We start from the raw sequence: 24,856 nt of genomic DNA on the forward strand, positions 1-24,856 counted from the left end.
GGTTTTTTGGGTGGCTGAAAAGTTGCAATATATCATAGATCATTTGAAAACCAATAAAAAGTTTATAATTCAACATATGCATACCATTAAAACATCTCAAGCTTTCAATAATATTTTTTTGTTTATTTTATTATAAGGGATGGTTTTTAAGGGTTGCAACTTTGTAATGAGTCGTAAGCTTTCTAATGAATAACAAAAGAAATGCAATACATTGTGAATGCACTAAAAGAATATTTTAAACTGTTAAAAACATTTTTTTCAATTTTTTTGGCCATGGAAGGTTAGTTTTTAATAATTTTAAAGGTTGAAAAGTAATTAAATTTCATAAATTATATTAAAAAACATATATTTGAACATGAATTGAATCTTTAAAATTCGCATTTTTTTCGTACAAGGGAAGTTTCACCCCTAAATAGAAAAAAACACACATCTAGACAATATTACTTTTGAAGTGGGGGGTCAGATGAGCTTGCATGCAAATTTTCAGGAAATTCCATGCTATCCGAAAAAATTGGGAGCTTTTACTTTATTTTCGCCATAAGTGACTGGACTATTTAATTACAATAAATTAACGACAATATATTAAGTCTCGATTAATATTTGGTTAAATATACGGATAGTTATATTGTTATCTATAATTACGTATTTGTAACGTACAATATAGATTATAGGTTATGACAATTTATTTATCCGATCAGTGAACCAATCGAGATCTAAATTATTGTCTCTAAAGCAAATCTCTGTTGAAACCACCATAACTGTTTAGTAGTTTATGACAATGATATTTAAATTAAAATTTCAAGAAAATANTAACGTACAATATAGATTATAGGTTATGACAATTTATTTATCCGATCAGTGAACCAATCGAGATCTAAATTATTGTCTCTAAAGCAAATCTCTGTTGAAACCACCATAACTGTTTAGTAGTTTAAGAAAATGATATTTAAATTAAAATTTCAAGAAAATATAAAGCGTTAATAATATATAAACATTTATTAAGTAAATTAGTAGACCTAATTTCAAATAACATGGCTTTTACCCGAGAATTATACAAATTTAATAATCTACAAAAAAGTTATTACAAAATACCGATTTTCATCTCTTAACTTCAAGGGTTAATACCTATATGTATACTATCAAAAAAAAGGAGATTTGAGACATTATTTTTACAATATCTCTCCTAATTTGATAGTTCAACATTTGCAGAACACGCTGTATAGCGTCTAATTAATTTCAACACTGTATATCCTAATTAATCATTTATGAGTGATTTATTTTTGCACTCAATATTTAGTTAATTAAAAACAAAGTCTGAGTAAAAAATTATTCAATGCAGTTAAATTTAAATCATATTAGAGAAAAAGTCAACTCTAAATTGGTTTTATACACTTATTTTGAGTCAAAAGTCACTCAATTGATAGTTAGCAATATAATTTTAGTTGTATTTATACTAATAGTGTGTGGATAGAAATTGATATTTTATTGAGTAAAATTGAGTGAAATTGGGTGATTTTTTTTCTGTGTATATTTAAAGAATTGTTGTATTTGTTTTTCTACTGCACCAATTAGATTTTCTTAAAAAGTATTAACTTCACGTATACACTCATACATTTTCAGATAAGTTTGATTATTATCAAGTGTTATTTGGTTCACCCTGTACTGTTCGAAATATTGAAAAAACTAAATTTTATATTTATATTTACTTACACATACTACAAGTTGGTTCCATAGGCATCTGGAGATAAATTTTGCTCCTTACCTGAAAAAAAGAATGAAAATGTTTAAAAAAGAAATGTGTCGCATAGTTGTCGTTTTAATATCTTCAATGAATGAACCCTTACTGATTTTACATAAAATGTTCATATCAGATATTATGCATGCAAAGCCCAGAGCGGAGTGTTATATACGCCCTAGGCAAAGTTTAAATTTGCATCGAAAGTACCTAATTACCTGCGCTTAAATTAATGAATAGATCGAGATAAAAAATAATGTTCTTTAAATTGATGACATTAAAGATGTCTGTCACGTGAGTAAAATGTTAAAAACTTAAAACTAAAGCACGACTAGTTAGAATACCTCTAATGATTCTCAAATTATAATATTTCAAATTGAAAATTGAAGTTTGCCGGTTCTAACTATTAGTTATCCTGTTTTAATAAAAACAGTTTTGAGACAGAAACTTTTTTTTGTGAAATTGTACACTCAGACATAGACAAATTAATAACACTGTTTATTGTTATTAACATCATTGAAATACGAAATCTCTTTGAACCGATTCCCGAGTTAATTTTAAAAAATATAGGTACGAAAAAATAATCCTACATTTAATCATAACACTTTATATTATTTTATTAAAATAATAATACAAGGTTTAGAGGAAAGATCTCAGATTATTTTGTGTGCATACAGCTATAAAATGATGGATGAGGCAGAGTAATTTTTCATTTGACAAAAAATTAATAGTTATTTATTGTATAAGCGTTTTAAGTATCATTTTATCCACGCAAGGATATTTAAAGTGCATAAAAGGCAATTAAAACACGACACAGCTATCCTCAATGATGCATAGGATTGTCAAAAATGGCCCGGAAATCTAAGAACGAGGGGGTGTTCTGGAACATTTATGGAGTCGATTTTCGTTGGAATGAAAATCGGAGCTGCCCATTTACGGAAAATATGGCTAAAAAACTGTTTTTTAAAGGGGATCCTGAAAAGACCCAGAAACTGGGTATATGGTGGCCTGCAATCATGTGTTCTAATATAGATACATGTATGATTGTGTCGAATAAACAATTATCTTTCCCTCTCCCCCACACCTATCCTCCGCCTCCCGCTCGCAGATCTGATAGCACTGCATTACAACTGGTACACAACAAACTCCGAGTACCACAAAGAAACACTATTTTTTGACTACATTGGAACACAATCTTAAGTAGCTAAAAATTCATTTGTAACTACATATTTTGATAGCTGGTGAGTATGCTTTATTGAACTTTCGACAATCCTGCGATATTTTAGGGAAAAGCTGTGTTTCAGTATTTTTTTCTCCTTCTGTGGTTTGGGTTAAGTTCACAAATATTGTCCTTCATTTAAGAAATGTGATGACGAGGAAAATCGGTCGAAAGTGTGTGCACCTCGTGGTCGAAGGATTGTTCCAGGAACAAAAAAAATCGAGCTCTATAAGATAAGTGAGAAGACTGCGGAATTGATTCGAAAACTGGTCAATGAAAAATTCAACCTGATGAACCTGAAATATCCCAGAGCCATTTGTACCACCTGTCGACATTTAATAAAAACTTTAATAAAAAAATATTCGCACGACTTGTATTTCTTACTACTACTACTCAATGAAACGTGGTAGGTTGTGTTATACTTACTGGCTGCTATGGTACGTGGTTTATTTCAATTATTTAATAAACAGTTCTATCTGAATTTCGTAAAAATGCAAGAAAGTAATTGTGTTCCTGTGGCTGTTTTTAAAGAAGCTCAAGAAGCAATTTTCCATTTATTGCCAGCGAAATCCATGGAACATTACGAAAAAGTGTTCGCAAAATTCAACGAATGGAGGAAAAAACGGAGAGTAATTACAATAAATGAAGAAGACATGCTATCGTATTTTTTAAATTTGAAGAAAAAATATGCAATTTCATCTATCTGGTCGAAGTATTCGATGTTGAAGGCTACTATAAATGTCTACAAAAATATAGACATTGAAAAATATAACAAATTAACAGCTTATTTGAAAAGTTAATCGGGAGGATACAAAGCAAAAAATGCTGCAGTATTGGAAAGAGCACATATTGAAGAATTTTTGACTGGGGCTTCTGATAAAGAATGTTTAATGATTAAGGTAATATCTCGTTACCATTTACTTTGAATTATTTAAGGTTGCAGTAATAATAGGGATTTCTGGATGGCAATAATGTTACAAGGGTTGCTATTAACGGAAAGGAAGTTAAATGTGATAAAACAAAAAATGAAATGTCTATTACTATAAATGTAAATGTTAATGTTAATAAGTAAATAAATTAAATTTGATTTATTATAGGTTTATTATTTTTTCATTATTCCACCAGTGGAAATATCACTTTAGATGGTTCATATGTGTGGATAAAAGTTCGATTATAAGGTGATTGTGGATAAATATTGTTTATCCATATCTTACTTATAGCAAGATACCCCTCTTTTTTTATTTTTGACTCGGTTCAGTTATTAAAATGTATAAGGAATAATTGGACCATAATTCCAAGCCGAATCAATACTAAATACTTTTATTATTAAACGGCATACTTTGAAAAATCTAAACTTTGTAGGATGAGTTTTTTTATGTATTTTATTAACTTTTATATTTAGCCTTAAATTTTAGTATTAATATTATTGTGCTATAACATATTTTATGTGAACATATCCATTGACACATTAAGAAACTGAGTCCGGCTCTGTTAAAAGCCGCATATATCCGAACTCTACGATTATCGTCTCAAGACTAGAACACAACATTGACATATTTGTCTCGATTTGGTATTTTAGCGACGCGACGGTGTTTTCTTTTTAAGTAATTTTTTAAGAGAAATTATTGTCTTGATTTATAAATAAAGTTGTAGCACACACATTAATAAAATGTTTTGAATGCTGCAAGAAAAGTATTTTAAAGGGGTTGCGTGCTGTTAAATAACCGTAAAAATCGATTTTTACATTTTTTTTACAGAACATATCCTTGTTCCTCGACATTTATTTATACAGTTACAACATACTCTGAATTTAGTTATAAAACCTACTTTTTTATCTTATCTAAGTTGTTGTGTGACTTTTAATCTCGCTTTGATTGAAGGCTCCAACAACTTTAGTCTTTGCGTCTTGTAGTTTTGCCCCAGGGAAACTGGGTTGCAAACAGATTGGGAAATTCCTTTAAGGCATATAATCAATACCACTGAGTTATTTCTCGGGGGGAGTTCCATATTATATAGAGAATATTAAGCAACTTTATCAACTGGAGTGACGTTTCGATTTTATGCTTTCCTTCACGGGACATATCGAATCACTTTGTTTGATTTTGTTCTGAATTCGTGTTCGTTTGACCCCATATATCCTCCTTACCACTTCCCGACAAACTGGAAAGATGTGATAATTTAAATAGGGTTCTTTTATATGCGCGCACTTTTATACTGACAAAAGTTTTGCTATTTGTTGCTAAAGTTTAGTGTTACTATTCTGCTCAGTATGGTTTTATTAAAGGAAAGTAGGCAGTCACAAATTTGTTCAATAGATGCGGGCAGACGTAATTTGTATCAATCTTTCTAAAGCCTTTGACAGATAAACTTAATTCGTTTGTTTTTTCCCATTATGCATAGATACCAATGATAGTACTACCAACCTACAAAAAATAATTGTATACTTTCAAAATTATATATTTATATTTACTATTTATATATATATTTATATATTATATTTACCCGCGAATTTTAAATTCACCTTATAGGCGAGCGGTTCACCCCTAAAAAGATGCTTCTAAATGAAGGTAACCGACTAAATTTTTAAAACAAAAACCTATACAGCATGAAACTTTTTTTTTAGAACGTGTATTTTTCTGATAATTTACATATTTTTTTATATTTTTCCGCGTGCTTAGTGATTTGTTATAAACAAAAAAAAGTTAAAAAAAAATTACTCGCCGAATAGCTTTGAAAACAGTTTTTGGACCAAAATAAACACTTTTTGTTCTTTGACAAAAATTGTGACGAAATCGACAAACTTTCGGATTTTTTTTTTCTCAAAAACTACTGAACAGATTTTAATTCTAAAAAAAGTATAATAATTGGCAGATTTTTTACTTTAAAATATATTTTTTTGGTATCGGCCAATCATTTTGTTGAAGGCCTAAAGAGTGTAAAAAACACAGTCTTTTAAAGAATATCATTATAAACATACACATCAAAATGGCGGCGTCAGTGGCGCTACGTCGCGTGCGAAACACTAAATTCAAATTTTCTTTTTACAATATCTTGGACTAGATTATATTTACAGTAAATATAATGTTATTAGGATATTTTTAATCGATATATAACAATAACATTTAATGATTCAATCGGCTAATGCGGAAATAACCATAATTTTTCCTACATTTATAATAATTAAATACAATTTTTGCAATAATTATTTTCATGCTTTTTTTAATGCAAAAATTATTATTTATGATTAGAATTATATTACTATTAATGTTTGGTTGTATGGATTTTAATTATTTTGAAGAAATTGCGTTAGATATGCTTCAAAAATATTTTTGTTCATGTAGTGGAAAATGTTCTACGAAAAATTCTAACTGTTTGTCATCGAACCTGGAATGTTGTGCAGTCTGTGCGTGCTCAGACGAATGTAGGAATGTTCCATCCAAAATTGATTATGAAACGCTTATTTCTACTCGAGAACTTGTCAAAAATAACGAAAAAAACTTATTATTTCAAAATTAAATAAAAAAGAAATTAATATACTTTTATTGCCCTTAATATTTTTGTAAAATAAAAATAAAATAATTATCCCATACAATAAATTATCCAATAACTTTTTTATTTTTCGAGACCGCTAGGTCAATCATTATTATTAGGTTAATTTTACGATTTAAAAAGCCTATTTAGTTTAGTTTTGGTATAACTTTCAAGTCAATTTTAGTCATTTATAAAACCAAAAATCGATATCGAATCGATATCGATATTTAAATTTTACTAATTGCTTGCAAAAACCTTACTCCGGCTACAAAATCAAACAAAATGATCTTTTGAACATTTGTACTGTTAACATATATCGATTAAAAAAAATCATAATAATGTTTATTGTAAATATAATCTAATCCAAGATATTGTAAAAAGAAAGTTTAAATTTGAAGTGTTATCATAATTTTCTTTAAAAGACTTTTTTTTGCTCGCTTTGACCTTCAATAAAATGATTGACCCATACCAAAAAAATATATCTTATAGCTGTTTTACATTGACAATTTATTGATGAATAAATTGACGAAGTTCTTCATGAATTAATTCACGAATTTATTGGTAAACAGTGTGGTTTTACACTGCTACAGACTTTGTCAAGTTTTTTGACGTATGAATCAGTTCTAGCAATGAATCAAAGAAGCAAATAAATTTCAAAAATGTCACCTTTCCACTCATAATTGTAGTGATACAACAGCGGTACCGTTCTGACACATATTATATAAATATTAGTTTTTGTAAGTAACAAATCAGTAAAAACAATGCAAAACTAGTACGACGCCACACAATTATTTACATATTCCAATAACATAACCTCATTACTGATCTGAGGCTGGAAATCTGTTGGGTTGGTACTTCCGAACTTCACGAAGAAATTGACGAAAATTAGAACATGCTCTAATTCGTCAAGAACTTGATGAATAAATTCATGAAGTTATTTGACAGCAGATTTGGTGCATTACACTTCTCCAATTTCTTGATGAAGCGACTTCATAAATTAATTGATCAGTAAATTGTCAATGTAAAACAGCTATTAAAGTAGAAAATCTGCCGATTATTATGCTTTCTTTAGAATTAAAATCTGTTCAGTAGTTTTTGAGAAAAAAATTCCGAAAGTTTGTCGATTTCGTCACTTTTTTCACATTAAATTGTAAATATCTCGGAAATGAAGGATTTTTCGAATTTTTGTTAAAGAACACAAAGTGTTTATTTTGATCCATTTTACAATTAAAAACTATTTTCAAAGCCATTCGGCGAGTATTTTTTCTTTACAACTTTTTAGTTTATAACAATTGATTGCCCACGCCGAAAAATATAAAAAAATATGTAAATTATCAGAAAAATATGTTTTGTAAAATAAAAAAGTTTCATGCTGTAGGTTTTTGTTTTAAAAATTTGGTCGGTTCATGCCTTTTTTTTAGGGGGTGAACCGCTCGCCTATTAATTTTTGGACCAGGGTTATGTAAATTTCCACGAACTTATCAGTGTCGACCTAAAAGATACATCATCAAGAACACTGTACCATTTTCTCCACACAGAGTCTGAATTTGAGATGCCCGTCTGCGACAGTATATCGATCTAACGGTGCCTACTACTTTTTGCTGCTCTCCAGACATCAACCTCAATTACAGACTGTTTGTCGAGACCCTCTCCACCTACATTCGCAACGGCATGGCATCCCAACAACAAACTGTCACTTATCCCGACGTCTTCCCGCGCCAACGTGGTCGTATGGGCCTCAAGAATTAGCACAGCTGTCTAGATGTAATCTAGATGGTTTAGCAATTGAGGTTCGAGTTTAATCCTGCCTTCTAATTCCACGACGAGGGTATTGAGTTGAATTTAATTCTCTTCTCGCAGGCTTTCAATACGCACTAATTAATTCTTAAGAGGATTCGAGTGGGCCGAGTTTGTTTTCGTCTGAGCCCCGTTGTCTCGCAACGGCTCCATTAACTTCTTTTTTTTTGGGGTGTGTGAGTGAATTTGGCGGGTCGATTGCGATTTTTTATTTGTGTGTTAAATAAAGGATTAGTTACGTTTGTGGGAACGATTCCAATTCATTTATTGTACCTTCGAGCCCCCTTCTGATTTTGTTGAAGCTTTAAAGGAAGATAGATTCCATGCGAGAAGTTTGTTAAAGTGTGTAGCTTCAACTATATTTGAGTTATGAATTAATGTTAGTTCATTTCACATAATTTTCAGGGGGGTTATTTTTAAATTTGTCTACAGGGTGTTCTCAAAGTCTATGAGCAAACTCCATGAGGTGATTCTAGGGATTAAAATAATAGCAGTATGTAAAGAATTTTTTTTTCGAATTGTCATTTGTTTGCAGGGTACAGCTTGTAAAAGTTCAATTTTTTATTTTTCTTTTTAAATAACTTCAATTTAATTCAATTTCGATTAGTCTCTCATTTAGCACACTCACTAATAGCACAGTCATTGAAGCTGAAAATCAGCTGTAACCTCCGAATTCTTTGAAACTGCATGGATTTGCATGAATATTTAGAATAAGGCTCATCTTAGGCTCAAGTTCAAAAGTGACATAAGCCCGATTGACAGTTTTTGTTTTTTATGCTATAAGAATAAAAAAAGCAAAATATTTGTTGATAAAAAGCTACATTATTGTTGTCTATCATTTTTTATGTATCTTTCATAGTTTCAGAGTAATTATATAAATAAAGCAATTTTTTTTAATAATGAAAAATACGTTTTCAACTTTTACCGTACATTATTCAAAAAAACACTAAAATAAAACTAATTGTAAAGGGTCTACGATTAATTTTAATTCTGATGGAAATGGTACAGCGTTTACTGCTCATTTTTCCTTAAAAAATATGAGCAACCCATCTGTTTTTGACGATAACTCATTCAATTTTGCTCTAATCAACTTTTATAAGTGCCCATTTTGAAGGTCTTTTCGAGTATTACAAAAAACTCCAGGAGCGTTATACACGTAAAATTAATCCTTTTTGCATTATTTGACGTTGAATACATCGATTCGAGTATTCCCCCCAAAACAAGTCTCCTTCCATTAACCATATTTCGCTTTGTATAGGACGTACAACACTTTTTACAAAACAATTTTCTTTGATTATTTATAAGCTACATTTTTGTTCAATACACTTTTTTTTAATAAAATGCGTAGTTTTTGAGTTACTCGCGAAAAATACTTTGAAAAAGTGTTTTTTTTTCACTCAAAAGTTTTCAATCGTGAATAACTAAAAAACTATGGATTTCTCGAAAAAATTCTTCGAATATTTATTGCTCAAAATTTGATTCTCTATCTATTTCCAGCGTTATTTTTGAAAAAAATTTCCACCTCCGAGAAGGGGTGCCAAATTTTTCAATTTCTTTATTTCCATTAGACAATTTACAAATTGTATTAGAATTGTCAATAAAAGTGTAAAAGCTACATAAAATTCGTAAGTAACAAATGTCAACCCCCCAACAGGGTGGAAGCGTCAATCGATGCTATGTCACTAATGTTCACTGACCATTTCTCTAACTGTCTGCCAAATTTGAAGTCGATCGGTTCAGTTTCAAAGAATTATTGATACGAATTGTAACAAAAATTGTTGAAAGCAAGTATAAGTTCGATTTTTCACTATAATAATATTTTTTTCGGCACTATAATATTTATTTTTAATAATTTTTTTTCCGAATGTATTCAGTACTTCAGAAGTCAATTAATTCTTTTTTCCCAAGACGTTTTGAAGGTACAAAATTACTTCCTATTTATAAAAAGCTGATCGTAATGTTGTGACAAATATTGACCTATAGCAGTTCTTAATTATATAGCAAAGTTTTATGAATTTATTCTGTATGAAAGATGTATTTATTTATTTTTTTGTATTTATTTATATCTTCAACAAAGAAATCAGGACGTAAATTACTGTGGTTATAAGTCACATCTATTTTTGGCAAGGGTAGGTGTACCACAGGGGTCCAATCTTGGCCCCTTGCTATTTTCAATCTACATAAATGATTTGCTGTGCCATTAATTTCTCCAAATTCTCCTCTTTATGCCGGTGAACTAAAAATGCTTGATGCAAATTTAAAAAAACTTAAAACTGTTTTTTATTATAGGGAAGGGAAAAGTTGATGATGTTCTATATAAAAAGACTGTATGGCAAAATTATTTGCTGACATAATTGCTTACCTGTACGCGTGGTTAAAAAGTAACATTACCCTTAGACGAAATGATTTATTAAATACAAGCAACTGGAAATTTGCCAGTCGGGAAGATTTCTGTAATGGAAGCAAGCCGGAATATTTTGCGGAAATTTTATCGGAAATATTCTCGTGAAACATTCTGGCGTATAATATTTCAAACTGCGGTGCCAAGTTTGGAATTTAATACACTTTCTGCAAATCGTAATTTTCCCAATATCCCGCCTGAAAATTTTACGTTTCCGCAATCAATTCCGATTCCCGCATATTTTAAGAAAAGCTCTAAATTATCACCTCGCGAGGAATATTAATAGACTTTCATTTTCATCTTCGAGAACGATGCCATTAAAAACTGGAATTACTTGTTTTCGGTGGCGTTATTGCAATGTTGGTTTTCAAAATTCCTGAAATATTCAGTGGCACCAGTGCATATAGGAACTGTGTGTCTAGGTGTTTAATTTTTGAGACATTCCAAAAATTATTATTTTACAAGAGAGGGAGAGAGACTCATTTAAGTCTACTTTTTATGTAAAATGTCAAACGACACAGGTATGTGAATTAGTATACGTCAAATGCTTTTATAATAATATCAATACAAAATACATACGATTTTGTTGAGGAATGTATTATAAGAAAATATATTAGTAGGAATTTTTGTAAATATGTAAGTAATTTTTACTTTAAATTATGTTCAACATAATTTTTGCAGTCCATTTCAGCTTTAAACATTCCATTATTGAATGGAATACATTTTTTTAAAACGGAAATTGTCGTCTCTATATATGTAGAAACTTCATTCCTATTTTTGTTTGACAAATTTATATTTACATTTTTTTCTTTGATAATTGCTTGTATTTTTTAACATAATTAATTGTTTGTATNGTTACTTTCAATTTTTAGTAGAAGGCTTACAGCAAATTAAAAAATTATCACTATGATGGGTCATGCTCAGATCTCCTCGAGGTTCTTGCTGGGTAACAATAACAATTTAATATGTTGATTGCATAATTATAAAAAAAATGATTTATAGCATTTTAAATTATTATTGGCTGACGTGAGCAAACCGTTTATTTATTGTCTTTATATGTGAAAAATATATAAATATGGCAACATTGCATCTAGGTCGCTTTGTTCATATCGTAGCCGGCTGACGTCAGCCGGTTAGTAACAGCCTGAAAAGGGGGTAAAATAATGATTTGAAAAAAAAATTTTTTCAGCTTAAATATGCATTTAATTTTTTTTTAATTACGCCATCGTATTATACTCATTTTTCTCTATCTGCTCTTAAAATTAATGACATTATGACTGAATCACCCTGTATACAGGCTGTTACAAATTCGCTTCTCACTACATCTTGAATATTCGAAAATAATTTAGAAATTGATTTAGGGTAATTATTATGTGAAAAGTTTTTGTATCACTGAAATTACTAGAGTTATGACGAAATCAGTGTTTACAACTAAAACTTGACTGCTTGTTTTCTATTTTTTTTTTCGTTAAAAAACTGCATCTCAGGCGCCAAACACTTCGCTTATTCGCTGATTCCATTCACTTGTAATATAACGCACTATTAGTCTGTCTTTAGGTCACCCCAAGCTTATTTTCATAAAATAATACATTATTGCAATATGATTAAATGATTATTGAAGAAATCTGTTATCATACCTTTTATCAAGATAAAATTTATAAATCTAGACCGATATCTAGACGGAAACTTTTGTTCTTTAAATCATACGATGTTCAAATTACCTTGAACTACAAATCTAACCACAATAAAACAGCAGGCAAGAACTAAGTAACACAGTTACAGGACACGTACGGCATTTATTAAATAATTCAGCGGGAAACTTTCATGCATTTCCACGAAACTGTACGACTTCTCTCCACCACATATAAAATTTATGAGGATTTGATCGAGGTTATTGCATAAATACATATAAATATTAGATTGTTCCACGGGACGCTTTTACTGGTTTCCCATTTATTTGTCGGGCTGCCTCAACGACCTCATCATTCTGAGGTCTTTGGGCTGCCTATTCGATGACTCTGTTGACGTGATTTGATATTCGTTGACCTCTGGGAGACCTAACCACTTCGGAGGAGGCTATTCTATTGCACGCGTCGATTTACGCTTACGTTTCGGACACCAGGGGAAGTGAAATCAGTTTCGGCAGTCATCGGAGTTGATGTTTTCATTCAGGAAAATGGTAATTTAAGTAGATATCGATTAACCAACTCAAAAGCTAATGAATACTTAATAAAATGGTTTTTCGGTCAAAGAATATTAACTGCGCCGTTCCCACGATAAAAGATTTTAAATATGCAGTAGTTTAACTATTTAGGGTTTGCTGAAAGCAGTAACTTTATGTTGCGACATCTGGTTGTTTTCAAGGGTAACGGAGAACGACTGTTAAAAAGCAACAAAAAAACTCTTAAATTTCAGAATTCAGTACTCTTGTCGCCTACAATTAAATAATACGTAAAAATTGAACTTAGGGGAGGATGGTATTCGTTTTCTCTATTTTTGATTTTAAATATGACAAGCTTTAGCAGTTTGCGTTGAAGTAATCCAAACCGTGACCTTTTGTGAATACTAAAACCCCAGCATTTAAACCAGCACATTCAGATGAGCGGAAATCGTAAGACGCGCAGTCTTCGTTTCTATTTCGAAATCACAAGCATTTTAGAAAATATGATTTCATATTTCAATAAAAGTAGCCTGATAAGTAAAAATGATGGTTGCTATAACTATAATTATTATTTGTGTTTAAAGTTTAAACATTAGTTAATCTTTATTAACCAAATTAACAAATCTTAAGACTATAAAAATTGTTCAAAATTTCCATCCTCGACTCGAATGCAAGCCGGCGAACTAAAGATTCCGTCAATCGACGGATGAGATTTGGATCATTTCTTATCTGGTTAGCTGCATCTTGAATTCTTTCACGTAACTGTTGACGGATACTGATTTCGACATGGTAGACAAGCTGCTTCATATACCCCTATAAATAAAAGACCTATGGATTTAAATCTGGAGAACGCGATGGCCATGCCATTGGACCTTGTTGACCTATCAATTTATTCGGGGAATTATAATTTTACCAAGCAGTTATTTCGCTTCCTCGATGTGGTGGTGCACCATCGTACTGATAACACATATTTTGTACAATATTAAGCCCTATATCATCAATGAAATCAAAAAGGTTGTTTTCCAAGAAAGTTCTATCAGATCTGCATTTGAACGATCATTTAAAACATGTAGAGGCAGTAAATTATTGTTGGAAATGCTACCCCAAACGTTGACACTGAAGCACTGCTGAAATCATCTTGATCTAATTGCATGCGGATTTTGTAACGCCCAGATATGTTAATTATTATTATTATTATTATTTATGACGACCCTAATAAAACACGCTTTATCAGGCCACATGATAAGCGAATTGAATCTATCATTTTGTGCATGTTGTTGAAATAACCAGCGAAAAAATTCTAATCGCTGAGGAGCATCTCCAGGATGTAATTTTTTTTTATTCAATACACGCCATACAAAATTCGGTGATAAATGAAGATTACTTGCTGTACGCTAATTGAAGAGTTGTCAATGACAGCATCTATTATATCTTCTTCCTTTTGTACATTTACTTCAGTAGGATTAATGGCTTTTTTTGGAGCGGGGTTACCTTTTTCTCGAAGTCTACGAAATGATACATTAAAGACTGTATGGGCAGGTTGATGTTTATTTCGGCATCTTCGTCGGTATTTTCGGGCTGCTTGTCTGGCTTGTAAGCCATATACAAAGACAAAGACAATATTTGCATACTCTTCAATTGTAAATAAATGCATTTTCTATTTAGCACTTTAACACTAAGTGTCAAAATGACACAAATAATAGTTATTGTTACAGCAGCCATCATTTTTATTTATCAGGCTACTTTGATTGAAAAATATAATTGTTATATTGAATGAAAATCTACTCAGTAAACAATGTGTGCAAAAGAGTAAATAAGTCGACACTGAAAATGTTTTTGACACGTATATGCAACTTAATGTAGTGTCAAAAACATAAAAAGTGGCTTATTTAAAGAAACTGTCATTAACGATTCATTTACTTTCCCTGAATTCTGATATACGTCTGTAAAGAAATTTATTATTTTTAGGTTACTCTGTACTAACGTGGCCGGAGGGTCTGCCATATTTGGAACTAAACTGCAGCTTGGGACTCACTGGGGCAGCTTTGCTACTCTTGCCATTTTTTCTTGCTGTGGCAATTTTAAAGGTAAGTTTAATAACTCGTGATTATAATACAAGACTCGTATTATTCTATTATTCTAAAATTATTGTAATCAAAAACGATAAAGGTTTTTTTTATCACAGTTATTTTTCAATTTTACATTTCTAGAAAAGCAATAAGCTTGTAATAAAAAACAATCCCGGATTGAGTCTTGAGAAGAAGGGATTTATGTATTTACTATTTTTTTGAATATTTTTTCTACGGCCACTATCCAAAATTTTTCCAAAATGTTTTTTGTAAGTTCTGTACATCTGAAATATTGATTTTTCTTTCGAAATTTGAAATCTCACTTTCAAGGCCTATAACTTTCCAGGGGTATAAAGATAAGTTGCGCTAAATCATCATATTTTGGGTTTCCTTCATGTTTCCTGCTCTGTGTCGGTTCTTATGCGAAACACCCTGTATATTAGCTTACGTCTCACCAAATTGTAACAACTTATTCCTTTTTAAATTATCGGAAAGGCAAATGTACACGTCAAGTAGTAGGAGTAAACAAATTTAGTAAAATGCCTCAAGAAATTGCATCTTTTTTTAAATTAGCAAACCCAGAATTGTACACGCATTCCAACGACATCCTCTGGAACCGTGTTAGCGCACACAGAAGTCGATCTTTCATCATTAAAACGTCATGGTGGATGGGTTCAAATAGCATCGCAGAAGGCTACATTGATGATTCAATGCACACCAAAATGAATATTACAAGAAATATAATGCATTAATTAATAAATCACAAGTATCGCATTCATCCCTTCCAGATATACAGGGTGATTCACACCTTATCCAAAAAAAAATTGGGAATAGATGCGGCATGAAAAATGGAATCAATATCGTAAAAAATTTTTTTTGTAAAATTCTTATAGATTCCTAGAAAAAATTATTGAAGTTGTAGTACTTTCAACATTACATAGCTGGACAATTGTAGTCTCTAGCGTCATTCGTAATACGCGTGGAGAGCCACGTGGCCTCAGCGACTCCGAATACTGAAATCTGATTTTACAGTCGTTGAAATAGTGTTTACACTAGTTTTTTAGTAGTTAGTGTCAAAAATGGCTTGCGTGTATAGCAAATCGGAGTTGATGGGTATCATTTTAATTGTTGGTGAAGCAAGAAAACATTTGTATCAAGGTATTGTAACAGTAGAAACTGAGTAAAACGGACCCAAATGTGTATACACTTTGGTGGACAAAATTTTGAACAGTTGTTGTAGCATCAGGTATGTCAAATTATTTTATTATTTAAAACCATAAATTAATTTTATTAATAGCGGCAAAATCAGTTAAATTGCTGATATAAAATAGGTGCTATAAAATTCTATTTATTCCTTTCCTTGCGAAATTCTTTTAAGTTTTTGTTCGTTTTTATCACTGCCGCCATCAGATTTTACAGTGGACCAGTTTCCAGTGCCGTGCAGTAGTGTATTTTTAAGTCATTTTCGAACTGTCTTTTTTGATTTTTTCTTTACAAGAGAATTTGTAACAGTCCCCTGTACATCCTGAATTTTTTGATTAGTTCTGAATTACTCTGTATGGATGCGATATTACGTACGTCAAATTAGCCTTCAGCTACTGTCGATATCAACTATCAACTTCAGAAGATAATGTTTTAAAAACATTGAAGGAATAACATTTAAAAAATGTTCAAACCTTACAAATTATAAATTTAAATAGAAAATGTTAGCAGTTTATAGGTTATCAAGCTTCAGTAAATTTCAAGGTGCAAAGTCTGACATCGTCACGCAAAACAAGAGTTTCAGATAAGTAATTATTATTGTAAACCTTTGATGAGATAAGTGTTAGCATTTGGTATATGGATCAATGCCTACGTGACTTAACTATAAACAATGTTGTAGCATATTTTAATCTCAAGTTAGTTCTGACCTTGCAATGTATCGAGATAGACGCACGGTGAGGTGGTTGGGTGGATCAATTATAAAAGTTGTGTATTAATTAACAGTATTATTAAACTATTTATCATAATATTACCCTGATTCTTACATAAGCTTCAAAAGTTTCAAGGTTCCAATTCTAAGATGTCCTTACAAGGAAAGAATTTCAGACCACAGAAAATTATTATAAGTTACAGAATTAATTTGGAATGCCTTCGAATCTTGTCGCTCTACCCGCATTGTCCCGATGGATAATTTCGCTCAATGCACGTACACAGATCCTTACGCAAGTCGCCGATTTCCAAGTCTATATTCGAGCAGATCGATACCTGAGGATGGACGCGACCCGCGAGTTGCATGCCGAGTTCTCTTCCCACATATCACTGCACATTGCTGGCCGGTGGGATATATACCGGTCCCTGCACAAATGGACAATCGGCACGAATAGCGATGCCGGAGTACTGGAATTGCATCGACGCTTTGTTCGCGAGCCTTATCGCATCGGATGCTGCCGTTGATTGCTAATACAGGGTGTCCCAGGAAGGCTGGGACACTGCTCAACCACGCGCTCTTTGGGATTAAAACAAAACGGTTTCGACCAACTTGTCTATGATAAAAAAAAACACGCTGCGCACAGTGGGAATTTTTGGGATTTTATGGACAAAATTCTTGTTGCAAAACAATTTTCATCCAATCGTAGCAAATTTTTAATATACTCGTAAACATCTGTACTTTAAGCGGGAATTGCGGAAATTTCGATATTCAAGCCCTAAATTATGGCAAATCATTTTATGCGTAATCACGTATTCGAACTCGCATATTTTTGCTCTAGGATTCACAAATTTCATGCAATCGTAGCATTTTTTGGTTCTCGTGAACTAGCACTTTGAGAATTTATCAAAAATCCTTTAAACCTATTATTAAATCCTAACAAAAGTAGATATTTATGAAACTATTTTAAAAAAACCGCTACGATTCGAAGGAAATTTCAGAATCTAAAGTTTTTTGTCCAAAAATATGCACATAATAAGGCATAAAATGACTTGCTTTCAATTGCTGTAATGTTGGTCTTAATTCTTAATTCAGGCTTGGTATCGTCTGGCCTTTATTTTTTCAACTTTAACACTGTAGAACGAAGGAGCAATAATTATTGACTAAGGCATGTTTGGCTCAATCGTAATATTTTGATGTAGACCAAAAATTCCACTATGCTGCGGTAGTTCTAAGATGACTGTATATGATGCCAGTAAGTGTATAAAGGCGTAATTTTATGTGGGAGTTAGATGAATCTGAAAACCTTTTTTTTGTTAATGAAATAATTAGTTGAGCTTTTTAAACTTTACTTTAATTTGGACGACGTAGACCTAGTCACCCGGAATGAACGTAGTAAGTTATATCAGTGCACTATCAACGTTGCCACAACAACTGTTAACTGTTTCGAACTATTTTAATGTATTTTCTATGCGATCTGAAACGACTCACCACCAAAGTCGTCTCGAAATCAGAAACCTTCTGCAGGTCTATAAAATTTAATTTCAAGACTGCCAACACCATTGCAGATAATCCCACTAAAGAAAACTCATTTCCTAGACGTTGTCTCGTATACGAATAATCCCGCCTCCAGTAGAAATTTTTTTATTTGTTCATTTTTTTATCACGATATCCATCCGATTGCCTTTTCAAGAATGCTTTTAATTTTAGATACTTTCCAATATCGATGTTGTTGTAGAATTCAAAGTAGCTCTGAGCATCTCATATATTGATCAATGAAGAAGGTTTTATACTTTTGCTTAATTCAGAAAAATATACCTACCAATAGTACATTTTCTGAAAAAGACATAATGTTATTTTCAGCCCGGTAATCAATAAATTTTTTATATGTTTGCTGATGTATCTTCTTCGATATTTCTAGTAATAACTTACACTCTATTTGCTTTCCTGATTCAATAATTTCTGGCGGAGTTAATGTGAATTCTTCCATCTCAAATAATAAATAATTATTTTTATCGATTTAAATAAGAACAATATGGCGATTATTGTGTATCTAAGTTATTTACTTAATAACGCTCGTCTCATAGCAACCACAGACGACCTGATGAAATTAATATTATTCCTGAAAGTAACGGATGATTCATTTAGAGGTACTTTTTTCAGTAGCGAGTTTAAGACAGATCACGCATGAGTCGAGTGAACTGTCGTGGTATTTTGGTTCAGTACTGTCTGACATTTCATCATGGAAAGACTTAGCCCGGCACAACGTCTACAAATAATTCAGCTGTACTACGAGAATCAGCGTTCTGCCAGGAGTGTATTTCGTGCTCTTAGAGCAACATATAGTCTACATAATCGGCCCACCGAACGCACAATTCGCTACACCGTCGATAAGTTTGAAACCCAATTTTCATTATTGGATAATACGCGACGACTAAATAGACCGCATACAGCACGAAGTGCAGAAAATATTGCGGCGGTAGTCGAGAGTATACGTGATGACCATAATGAATCAATTAGGCGCCGATCTCAACAGCTTGGCTTGTCGTATGCAACAACTTGGCGTATTTTACGTAAGGATCTTGGTTTGAAAGCATACAAAATTCAACTCATTCAAGAATTGAAGCCGGCTGACCTTCCAAATCGTCACCGTTTCAGTCTTTGGGCTCTTGAACAGCTTGAAGAAGATCCAATGTTTTCGACCAAAATTTTGTTCAGCGATGAGGCCCATTTCTGGCTTAATGGCTATGTTAATAAACAAAATTGCCGTAATTGGGATGAAGAACAACCCGAAGAACTTCAAGAGCTGCCATTACGTCCAGACAAAACAACGGTTTGGTGTGGTTTATGGGCTGGTGGAATCATCGGTCCATATTTTTTAAAAAATGAGGCCGGCAGGAACGTAACTGTGAATGGCGCCCGTTATCGCGCCATGCTAACGGACTATTTGCTGCCTGAAATTGAAGCCCGTAATCTCGATGACATTTGGTTCCAACAAGACGGCGCCACTTGCCATACAGCCCGTGCAACCATGGCTTTATTGCGAGAACAATTCGATGAACAGTTAATTTCACGATTTGGACCAGTGAATTGGCCTCCTAGATCATGTGACATCACACCTCTAGACTTTTTCCTTTGGGGCTACGTGAAGTCCAAAGTCTATATGGATAAGCCGAATACGATTGAGGAATTGGAAGCCAACATTACTCGGGTCATTCGTCAAATTCCACTCGAAATGCTCGAACGTGTCATCGAAAATTGGAACTTCAGAATGGACCATCTCAACCGCAGTCGAGGACAACATTTGAAAGAAATAATATTTAAAAAATAAATGTCAGAAATAGTTTTTTGTATAATAATAAAGATTGCACCATAAAATAGAATTTGTTGTTGAAAATAGTACCTCTAAATGAATCACCCGTTAGTATCGTACAATTTTATTAATATAAAATAGATAGCTTTGTTTGCTATTATAATAAAATTAAAATTAATTGGCGAAAAAATTGTGTATTTAACTTGGCAGTAAAGTAGATTCAATGCCTTGGCTGCTTTAAGGGACTCGGCTGCGCCTCGGTATTAACTCTTGTACTTTACTGTCTAGTTAAACAAATAACTACCACGAATCAAGCAAAAAATCAAAGTTATCATATGTAATAGTTACAATCTTCTTCTTTCAGATTGGCAACCTGGCTAACGACGGCTACAAACTGGGCAGACAGATGGGCACCTGCAGCAAGGAGTCTCCCGAGATCCTGAAGAGTGGCGGGTGCGGCCTATTTAGATACGGGGGACCTACCGCCCCTTTCATCCACATCGCCATATCGTTTTGTTTGCTCATCCCCAAGCTACTTATGGAGGCTAAACTTATAGAAGCCGGTTTCTTGGCGCAAGGTAAGCACCAAATATTTTCGATGGGATACAGGAAAATGTTTGATCGTGGTGGAGGGAGAGAAATGTTTGCGTTTTTATGTGTAGGGGAGACCGGTGTCGATTGGTAAAAAAAATAATTTTAATTGCTCGTTACAATCTTGAGTTGTTTTTTATATAAAAGATCGTTATAAGCGAAAACTATTAAAATTAAAATTTAAAAGGCGTCGAACACCTCGCTGACGGATAATTATCGAGTTGAGTTTTCCCAAGCCGCTTAAAAACTAATATAACTTTCGTCAAAACAGAAAAGCGCATAATCCCGCTCGGCAAACTAATATAACCGATATTAAGTGCCAATATCGGATGGATCTGACTCAGCAAAGTGCGGAATGGTAAACTAGGGGGCTAGGATATTCTGGAAAGTTGAAAGATCTATAAAAATGGGAAGCGCCCCGATTGTAGTCTAGTCATGTTCCATTTAAGCCGGGCTCATTTTCGTAACAAACTGACGGGGTTTATTTCTTAAGTCAATATGATTTCGTGGACTGTTCATTGTATACAGGGTGTTTCTAAAATAAGGTTCCAAACTTCTGCTGCGTTTATAACTCATTAAAATAAGCCATATTTCGCTTTGTATAGGACGTACAACACGTTTTACAAAAGGATTTTCTTTGTTTATTTATAAGCTACATTTTTGTTCATTACACTTTTTTAAATAAAATGCGTAGTTTTTGAGTTATTCGTGAAAAATACTTTGAAAAAGTGTTTTTTTTCACTTCATTCCAAGTTTTCAATCGTGAATAACCAAAAAACTATTGATTTCTCGAAAAAATTCTTCGAATATTTATTGCTCAAATTTTGATTCTCTATCGATTTCCAGCGTTATCTTTGAAAAAAAAAATTTCCACCCCCGCGAAGGTGTGTCAACCCCCACCTGGGTGGAAGCGTCAATCGGTGCTATGTCACTAATGTTCATTGACCTTTTCTCTAACTATGCCAAATTTCAAGTCGATCGGTTCAGTTTCAAAGAATTCGGAGGTGAAAAGCTTCAATGACTGTACTTACTATACCTAGAAACTCATTTATCGGCTGGCAATCGTAATACATACCATAACGCGAACAAAACAATGTATTACAAATATTAAAGAAGCTGTTATAGGAATTTACTACGCAAAAATAACATTGTATTAGGAATTAAAATTGATTGAAAGTACATTCAACATACCATCAATACATATTTTTGGATAAGACGAAAATAGAACATACATCCTGAATCTTCGTAATCTAATAAATATAAGGGCTGAAACATGGGATTTACTTAAAGTTATTTCAATAATCCTATAGATTCTAATGGAAGGCCTTGTGAATTTATTGAAAAGGGTATCGAAGGTCTGGCAACTCTGTTTCCGTCACTATAGCAGCCCCGGGAGAAGGGTAGCCTCGTGTAGATGATCTCGAATAAAGAACGCATTTTTGGAATGTTGGTCGAAGGGAAATATTTACCAATTTCATTACCTAAATTAATAAATTTTATCCTATCCTTTCACTTCGCTACAATCGTAACAATATTAGATCCTTTTTTTATCAGTTATTAGTTTGGAATTAAAATGAAAAATGTGTTTTATAATGAATTCATTTAATAAAGTTTTATAACAAAAATTAATTTAATTGACCTGAATTATTCTTTATATACAGGGTGATTCATTAACAATGGGAAAGTCGAAGGCTGAAGTTACTACAGATGAAATGGTGACCATTGGCGCGAACATGCCATATCTGAAAGTTGATAGTTTCGGGAATACAGGGTGTTGAAAGTTAAAATTTTAAATCGTTTTTTTGCGATTATTCTGAAAATATGTAGGTTAGGAACTTGAAAATTTGTGAAACTATATTTTTTTAGGCGACGAATAAGATGCGTGTTGTAATTTCAGCATTGCTCATAGAGGGCGCCACTTACGACCAATTTTACCGAAAATTTAGTTAATAACTTTTTACCCTGTATATTTAACATGAAACTTGATTCAAAACCTGAAAGAGCTATCATTTTTCCATTAATTATGTACTCTTGTTTCATTTCGGTATCTCGATCCGTTTTCGAGAAAAATCGATTTAACGAACACTATGTTTTGATAATATGAGAAATTAAAAGCGAAACAAACCAAGTGTTTCTTCGTGTTATTACAACAATTAACAATAAAACAAATAAAATACGTAATTATGATTTAAAGTAATTGTTCGAAGAATCCACCGTTGACACTGATACACTTTACACGTTTTCTGAGAGATCTTCGAGTTTGAAACAACATATTGGGATTGCGTCTGACTTCGTTGGCAGCGATTTGTATTCTTTGCCACAACTCTTCACACGAGCCAATAGATTCTTTGTAAACTATATCTTTCATTCGAGACCAAATAGAAAAATCAAGAGGATTGAAGTCCGGACTTCTGGATGGCCAAGCAAAAATGCTTACATGGCCAATCCAGCGATTTGGAAAAACTGCATCTAAATATGCACGCACTGGCCAAGAAAAATGCGGTGGAGCTCCGTCGTGCATGAACCACATGTCTCTTCTTAAATAAAGTGGAACTTCTTCAAGCCGTGGAAGCATTTTTACTTGGCCACCCAGAAGTCCGGACTTCAATCCTCTTCATTTTTCTATTTGGAAGAATCTATTGGTTCGTGTGAAGAGTTGTGGCAAAGAATACAAATCGCTGCCAACGTAGTCAAACGCAATCCCAATATGTTGTTTCAAATTCGAAGATCTCTCAGAAAACGTTGTGTAAAATGTGTAAAATCAACGGTGGTGGATTCTTCGAACACTGACTTTAAATCATTATTACGAATTTAATTTGTTTTATTGTTAATTGTTGTAATAACTTGGTTTGTTTCGCTTTTAATATCTCGTATTATCAAAACATAACGTTCGTTAAATCGATTTTTCTCGAAAACGGATCGGGATACCGAAATGAAACAAGAATACACAATTAATGGAAAAAATGATTGCTATTTCAGGTTTTGAATCAAGTTCCAAGTTAGACATACAGGGTAAAAAGTTATTAACTAAATTTTCGGTAAAATTGGTCGTAAGTGGCGCCCTCTATTGGCAATGCTGAAATTACAACACGCATCTTATTCGTCGCCTAAAAAATATAGTTTCACAAATTTTCAAGTTCCTAACCTACATATTTTCAGAATAATCGCAAAAAAACGATTTAAAATTTTAACTTTCAACACCCTGTATTTGCGAAACTATAAACTTTCGGATAAGGCATGTTTGCGCCAATGGTCACCATTTCACGTGTAGTTTTTCAGCTTTCGATTTTCCTATTGTTAATGAATTACCCTGTATAGGGTAATTCTAAAATGTGATACGACCAACACATCCAGTTTTTTTCTTTAATATTTATTTAAACAAGTATTTTATTTTCCTAATACTATTGTTTCCCAAGTTCCTATTTAACTCTCTTGTCGGTTTATTTCTGAGCTTGCTGCTGTCAGTCAAGAGCACATTCGTGGAGCACAAGACGTAACCCCGTGTCACTTTAAGCAGCTAAATTTAATTTTGCCATTAGGACGCACCTCAAGAGACCTCCACTGGAGATGTGCATACATAGTTAAATAAATTTGCGGTGTGTAAGGTCGTTAATGGATCCTTGAGACGCCGAGTTGTTTAAATCGATTAATAAGTTTTGGGAGTGACGGTTCGAGGGAGGTTACTTAACGTTTGTGTTGTTGATTTTATCGATGAAGAAGTTGTTTGTTCTGTTACGGGCTCCTGAAGAGTTTTGTGTACAATATTTGATGTTTTTCCAACGCCCTATTTTCTTTAGTTCATAGTAGGACTTATGCCAATGTTTTTTATGAGCTTTTCGAATATAATATGTCATATTTCTAATTGGCATTAATGAGAAATTGGTAGACAAATAAAGATGTTTTTCACATTTTCTTACAAAGTTTTCAATTTTTAGGTCCCTTGCGACACTTATGCCAAAAAAAATTTGTAATAAAATCGATACTTCTCTTCAACTTACGAACATGGCATAAGTGAGAAATACGTCGCTGTACACATTATTTTTTTGAAAAGGAAAATTGAATTTTCACAAAGGTGTCCCGCAGCCCATCTTTTAAATTTAGTTTATTGTACTTGTCTCTCGGTTACCTTT

The 24,856-nt window shown here is 32.6% G+C and overlaps 1 protein-coding gene across 2 annotated transcripts in view; it reads left to right on the top strand.

Annotated features, from left to right (window-relative positions):
• The window catches only part of LOC108905300 (protein tincar), a 224,274-nt gene that overhangs the window by 80,467 nt on the left and 118,951 nt on the right, over nt 1-24,856 (top strand). For both annotated transcript variants that reach the window (XM_018708107.1, XM_018708108.1), the window contains exons 3-4: nt 14,813-14,931; nt 20,500-20,713. In XM_018708107.1, coding sequence (XP_018563623.1) covers nt 14,813-14,931; nt 20,500-20,713 — 333 coding nt within the window. The remainder of the gene's footprint in view (nt 1-14,812; nt 14,932-20,499; nt 20,714-24,856) is intronic.

Source organism: Anoplophora glabripennis, unplaced genomic scaffold (assembly GCF_000390285.2).
Source record: "Anoplophora glabripennis isolate ALB-LARVAE unplaced genomic scaffold, Agla_2.0 scaffold257, whole genome shotgun sequence".
Classification (NCBI taxonomy): Eukaryota; Metazoa; Arthropoda; class Insecta; order Coleoptera; family Cerambycidae; genus Anoplophora; species Anoplophora glabripennis.